The 6,776-nt window shown below is 43.8% G+C and overlaps 1 protein-coding gene across 2 annotated transcripts; it reads right to left on the minus strand.

Moving 5' to 3' along the window:
• Nucleotides 1-3,429: 3,429 nt before the first annotated feature.
• On the minus strand, nt 3,430-5,867 carry LOC137433648 (twist-related protein 2). Of its 2 annotated transcripts, none has more exons than XR_010985697.2 (2): nt 4,947-5,752; nt 3,430-4,049 (listed from the first exon to the last, which is right to left on the minus strand). XR_010985697.2 is itself a non-coding variant. In XM_068125933.2 (2 exons), the coding sequence occupies exon 1, from the start codon at nt 5,617-5,619 to the stop codon at nt 5,038-5,040; it is 582 nt and encodes a 193-aa protein (XP_067982034.2). In that variant the 5' UTR covers nt 5,620-5,867; the 3' UTR covers nt 3,430-4,049; nt 5,021-5,037. The 2 variants fall into 2 exon arrangements, 1 of the variants encoding a protein (XP_067982034.2); XM_068125933.2 differs by having other exon boundaries at nt 5,021-5,867.
• Nucleotides 5,868-6,776: the final 909 nt, after the last annotated feature.

A 6,776-nucleotide genomic window follows, 5' to 3' on the forward strand; every position in this document is an offset into this window, starting at 1 on the left:
AAGATAACCAGGGCCCATGCGGGCCCGGGAAACGAGGTTGGTCTTAAAGTATTTTAATTACAAATTAGAGGTGCATAAGATTGTGAATCAAACAAAGACGGGTGAAACAAACTCCTATTGAACTTTTACTCAATTTTTTATGCATACTTGCGCATCCGCAAGATGGCGGCCTCCATGGAGCGATTTGGTGCGTCAAAGCTTGGAATTCTCAAAGGATCCAGCAAAATCTGGTTTTTCAACATAATACGTACGCGTTCATTCACAACACTGCCTTCGCCGGCTAATATGTTTTGTGATTTTCATTCATTCATTCATTCATATTTCATTTAATTTCCCTGTCAAAGCCAGGTAAATCGACTAGTATACTTGTTTAGGATGGGGTAAAGGAATAGGTTGTCGATACTGATAACCTGGAGAAAAATAAATCTACATTTATGACGTGCTGCATCGACTTTAATGTCCGACAAAAGCGTGCAGAGGACGTCGCGTACTCGCTTTTGAACTCTCTAGTTGTCGTGTGAGTTAGATTCCTGACCGGACTATTAATGTCATTTTCGTGCTACACAGGTAGGGGTTGTGTCACAAGTGCTCCCTCCCTCCGATGGACACTACGCTGAGTGACCCGTCCATTACCATTACCTTGTGGACGTCACTTTGTGACTGTGAAGAGTCTGCAAGTTATTCCCTGCATGCACCCCGAGGCCTGAACGAATTATACAAATTCCTTCGACCTTCAGTTGAACGGTCTAGTCGATGACGTCATCTTGTGGAATCTCCTCCCCCACCTGCCCTGCGATATGCACTTTTCTTGCTTAATTGCACTCACTTTTGCAAACTTTCGCTTTAAAGGGCAGGGGTCGTTGGTGTGAATACACCGCACGGGATTCTGCTCTTGCGTTCCCGCCTTTTCTAGCTGTGACGTCATCTCGGGTCATTATACCCGCGACGCAATCTGAACGACAAATGCTGTTTTCGCAGCTGCGTTCCCATACGGTTTGCAGTACAAAGTGTGCGCGATGTTGCTCGGCCGTCCTGGTCGAGTCCTCTATGTTTTGCTTTGCAAACCGTGCCAGGGAATCCGCCATTATAAAGACGATTGCCATGGACGCTTCGCATCGACTCATTTCGTACAAATCGACGTGACGTGAGCACATGACGTGACAAATGTCGCGTGCTCTGTATACACGTGGCCCGTTCAATGTTTGCTCAGGATGACGACGATAACTCGCCTACTCTTTGTGAAACAGTGGGCCGTGGGATCTTTAACGCGCACCGAATATCAATATACCGACAGATGGGCTTAATGAGCACATTGATGAATGACCCTGCAGGTGATGCACCAGGATGGCAGTTTACAGCTGGGTCCAGAGTCAAGGCCTGTGGAAGAGTTGGAAGCCCAGAACTCAGGATGGATCAGGGATTCAGGACCCAACATAATGAAAGGAACAGCAGAAAGAGGCAAAAACGGCCAAAAGAAAAAAACGCCAACAGCAGGGTTAAGGGCCGCGTGCCACGTTAGTCATTTGGAGACCTAGTGGGCCCCTTGTCTTCATACTATCCGAATCTACAATGTGGTGTCTGTCTGTCTGTCTCTACATGCCTGTGGCCAATGCATTTGGTAGTTAATTATACAACCTCCACCAAACTTACCAGGGGTACTAATTGTGTCATAAGATGAAGGTTGTAGCTACTTTGTTTTCCCCCTCTCCACAACCTCCCCCGGGATTCACGCAAATTCTCCACCGCTTTTTGCATAACGAAAATGAAGTTAATTTTGGGCGATTTTGAATCGTTTTCGCCTTCTACCGAGCTATCTTTCGCTTTTCAGCACCGTTGGGGTAACTTCGTTTCACCTTTACCCGCTCCGACCCACTTCTGATTGAACTGCAGCGTTCCGCCTTGGCGCACGTGGGCTCATCCATTTACCATCGAGGGGTTGTTTTGTTGATCGTATAATGGATTGCAGTGTGGATTTGCTCAACAATATCGATTTGTATCGACATTCGGTGTTCTTAACATTTGATTGTTATTCTTTGTGCATTTGTACACATTAACTGCAGTTATTATCTGTTAACATCTCCTACATCATTACACATTATTGCACATTATTATTACATTATTACACATCTTCTTTTTTTTTTCTTTTTTTTGTATACTGAATCGAGGCTCGTGAAAGAGCTAACATTTATTTCACAAACAAATCAACCAGACAAACAAAATATATAAAAGAGGGAGCGGAAGACAAGATGGGGAGAGAAGGGGAAGCACACAAACACAACATTTGAGAGCAGGGAGAAGTGTGGGAGGGAGAGGGCTTGGGGAGAGGAGGCGTGGGAAGGGGTGGGGGGGGGGGGGGGGGGGGAAGGTATAAAACACAAGGAGACCAAGGACTTCCAGGACAGAAGTTGGTATTTCAAAAAAGTGTAGGATTTGGGGTGAAATTAGCGGGGGTAGAAAAGATCAAGGTTTTGGATGGGGGAAGATAAGAGATGGTGGTGAACAGCTGTTTTAAAGACCTGGAGGGTGGAGTGGGATTGAAGAGAGTGAGGGAGTTTGTTCCAGAGGCGGGAGAAAAGAGGAATGAAGGAGTGAAGGTGAGCAGAAAGTCTTGAATTTGGCAGTTTAACCATAAGAGGGTTGCAGGCAGATCTTGTGCGACCTGTAGGAATATTTGGGGGACAGAGCCCAGAGAGAGCTGGGGGGCAAGGCCAGAGAGGAGTCGGTAGAAGACGGAAAGACCCCAACCTGCCTGCGGTGAGTGAGTGAAAGGCCCTTGGAGTTAGCTTCATCGCGGGAGATTCCAATGATTCTGAACGCTTTGGTTTCAACAGCGTGAAGACGAGCTAGGTGTGAGGCAGGAGCACCAGACCAGAGGGGAGAACAGTAACCTGTATCTCTTAACCTGAATGCCTGTTCCCTCTTAACTTAATGTTAAGCATAATCTTAATGCCTCTTAACCTGTATACAACAACCCTAAATCATTCATTCATTCATTCATTCTTAACCTGCTTTCTCCACTAACTTCACCCCCTAATTTTGGTGTAGTCTTGTCCACTTAAAGAACAGGGGAATTTATTTTTTTTGTCAACAAAGTCAGGAGACAGAGAGAGGGGATGAGGGGGAGACCTGTCAGCGATGGTAAAGCGATAGTTTGTCCTTTAGTAGGCGGTAAATGTTGAAACCAACTTTCATACAAAGAACTTTTTACCACTATTTAACCCTTCATTGGAACAAAATCCTCGACGATCAAACATGTTGATTGGTTGACCAAACCTAAGAAAAAGTGATATTTTCTGGGGTTTAAAAAAATCCTTTCCGTGAATTTGTAAGAACAAAAAAAATCCTTTTGACAAACCAAAAAAAAAAAACCTCCTCTACCCCAACCCCCACCCCAATATTAAAAATACACAAAGTTACGTTTCCACAAAATGTGTAATACTGCATTGTATTTGGATTTTCAATTGCAACGACGTCACACAAACGTTAAATCAAGAATTATGAGTGATCAGAGTTTCTCCAGCGAAACCTCCTCAGCTCAGTAAAGTTTTCAAAATTAACAATCAAAGGAAAATACATAAAGTATCACAGTGGTCTATGACTGACGTTTCAGTTACATCACAAATAAGTTACAAATATAAAACTGCAAGATGTGGCCAAAAAAAACCAATTCTTTTTTTTTTCTTTGCAATTAATATTAAAACTTCTCAATAGAAATGGTTGTGAATATATCTGTAGCTCGCTACAGGCTATGGTATAAATTAGATACTATGGTAAAAAAAATTAATAAAACAGCTTGATGATCATGCAACCTTTGGTTAAAGTTCACAAGAGCCACAAGGCAACCATGTTAGGGTGAATGTCATTTCGCTTTTGAAAGGTAATCGTTCCCTCTTCATTTGTCGATATCTGCTTCACAATTACCACTTTGTTGGACTCTTCCCTTTTAGTGTCTGTGTGGACAAAAGGAGTGCTCGGTCACTCATCAATGTGCTGCAGGAATCTTCCCTTCGAGTCCATGTGCGCGCATAGGTTCCGGGAGAGCGATGTTTCTGTTCAAAGACAAGGGGAACGAAGTTTCAAAGTCGTACGCCAATAATAATAATAATAATAATAATAATAATAATAATAATATTAGTAAAATGACGTCAAATTTTGCAAGTAGGCCTACGTCAAAGCATTGTGTTTGTGTGTATCGAGGCATCGAGCGAACAATTTAATTCGCGGACATTTACCAACCTGTGGATCATGTGCACACAGCCTCAGATGTTATTACAACGTCGGTAAAGACGTAAACACAAACTTTACATGCGAGAAATTAGCGCGTCAAGAGCGTCGTTCCATGGCCTGATGTGCAATGCCAATACTTGTGCGGTAAATTAAAACTTCATTTTACATCTCGTTGATATATATGTATGTATATATATATATATATATATATATATATATATATATATATATATATATATATATATATATATATATATATATATATATATGGTCCAAATGTGGTTAATAATAAAAGAGCAACTCGAACAAATATATATGTATATATTCGTATATGTGTGTGTAAAATACATATATATATATATATTTATATATGTATTTGTGTGTGTATATATACACACACATATATACATACACATATATTTGTTCGAGTTGCTTTTATTATTAACTACATTTGGACCACTAGTGGCGGTCAAATATCTTTGCGCAATCGACAGGCTTTTTCCCCTCCCGGGAGAAGTCTCAACCTGTCCAATTAAAGTACTTTTCCAATAGGGATCGTACGCGAGACGAACTTCCCGGCATCATCGACACGAATACATCGAGTATTTTAAGCATTGTTAATACCATCGCTGGTGTGTGTATATATATATATATATATATATATATATATATATATATATATATATATAAGCACTTTTTCTTTCGTTCGTCTTACGCACAATGTCGGGCTGCCGAAAGCATTGGGAATTCTTTTTCGTTGAAACTACTCGTGAGGTCGAGGTGATGCACGCACCGTGCAGCCAGAGGAGGTCAGTGCGAAGCGGACAAAGACCATGCGCCCTCCATGCGCCACACGGAGAAAGCGTAGCTGAGTCGCTCGTGCGCCACGTAGCTGCAGGCGGCGGCGAGACGCGCGTCCCCGGCTCCGTCCGCCACTCCCGACGAGCCGTTCGACGAGTCCGCACTTTGGAGCACCTGGTACAGAAAGTCGATGTACCGCGTGGCGAGCTTGAGCGTCTGGATCTTACTGAGCTTGTCCGAGGGGAGCGTCGGGATGATCTCCCGAAGCGATGAGAAAGCCTCGTTCAGGGACTGCGTGCGCTGTCGCTCCCGCACGTTCGCCAAGACTCTCTGCTGTAGAAGCTCTTCGGTGGACACAGGGCTGCTGTCCCCTCCGCCGCTCCCGTTGACCCCTCGACGGTTCCTTTTCGAGCTGGCGTTGCCGTCGCTCTCGCTCGTCGTTCCGAGTCCGGCTGGGCGCCGCTTTCGGGCTCCCCTTCGGCCGCCAGGTCCGAGTCCCGGAGCTCCGGCGAGAGCGTTTCCCGGTGTGTCGCCCTCGTCCTCGCTGGGTGGAGGGCTGGAGAGCGTGCTGGAGCTGGTTGGAGACTCCATGTGGTTCTCAATACTTTGATATCAGCTTCTCGCGGCTTCGATGATGGACAGGACAGGTAAAAATGCGCAAAAACGATGGGGTTTATTAATATTATATAAAACAATTATTCAGAGTGAAGGAAACTCTTTTAACTCGTCACGACATATACATCGATGCGTATAACTCGGTAACTTTCACACTTCTCCGAACATTGAACGTAAAACTTCAGCAACTCACGGAAAACTCGTTTTTGAGTCACGCGCTGCCTGACCGTTAAATCGTTCCAGACTCCTCCCCCTCCACACTGGCTCCACCCTCTGGGCGGGGTCACCCTCTCCCACCCCTTCTCTTGTACTGTCTTGCTAAGTATTCTTTTTACCCCGCGTGGAGCACAATGCGGGGTCAAGCAATCGGGTTACCCTGTCTGTCTGACAGATCTCAGTGTATGATTGAAGAACTACTTAATTTCAATAGAATTTTTATATTTTGAACCCTCTGGGGTCAAGAACACATGAAACTGCAGTTTAGCACTATGTTGGTTCTGAATTTGGCAAATTATACGGAATATTGTCCCGAGCACAGTTGTGCACAAAGTAAGTTAGTTGCTTCAGTTTGTCCGTCAGTCTGGCAGTCAAACAAAATTGAAAATCATTCCAAACATGACGTTGTTTCTTCCGACATCATATAAAAGGACACAAACAACAGGCACGAATAACAAATTTAACATGTTAAATAAAGTGGTGTAAAAGAGGGTGCATCAATGGTGGTGAACTTCCAAATAAGTGGGGATTTTTTTCAAGACTTCAAAACTTTTTAGAAATTTCAATTGAATTATATGTATTTGAACATTGCAGAACACAATTGCTGTGTTTGGACTTCCAAACCTCTCCATTTTAGCAGTAATTGGGGGAAATGTTATGCCGTCTCGACCAATCAAATTCGCCAGGTGTTCGAGGGCGGAGTAAAAGTGAGATTTAAACAAAATGGCGGCGCCTGGCGATGCAATGACAGCGCGAACTCCAACCACAATATGCTTGTTTGGTGCATCTTTATCTCAAACATTGTTCCAAAAATCGTCACTTTCTCCCAGAAGAATTGGCAGAAGGTTCAGCTCAGGATTGTTCCGTTTGACCCATCGGCTTCGCATGATTGTCATCGAACCCGTTATTCAAAGTAC

The sequence above is a fragment of the Myxine glutinosa genome, chromosome 10, assembly GCF_964187855.1.
Source record: "Myxine glutinosa chromosome 10, kmMyxGlut1.1, whole genome shotgun sequence".
Classification (NCBI taxonomy): domain Eukaryota; kingdom Metazoa; phylum Chordata; class Myxini; order Myxiniformes; family Myxinidae; genus Myxine; species Myxine glutinosa.

What these genes read in the sequence shown, in the direction of transcription:
- LOC137433648 (XM_068125933.2), bottom strand. Translation starts at nt 5,619, where the DNA reads ATGGAGTCTCCAACCAGCTCCAGCACGCTCTCCAGCCCTCCACCCAGC.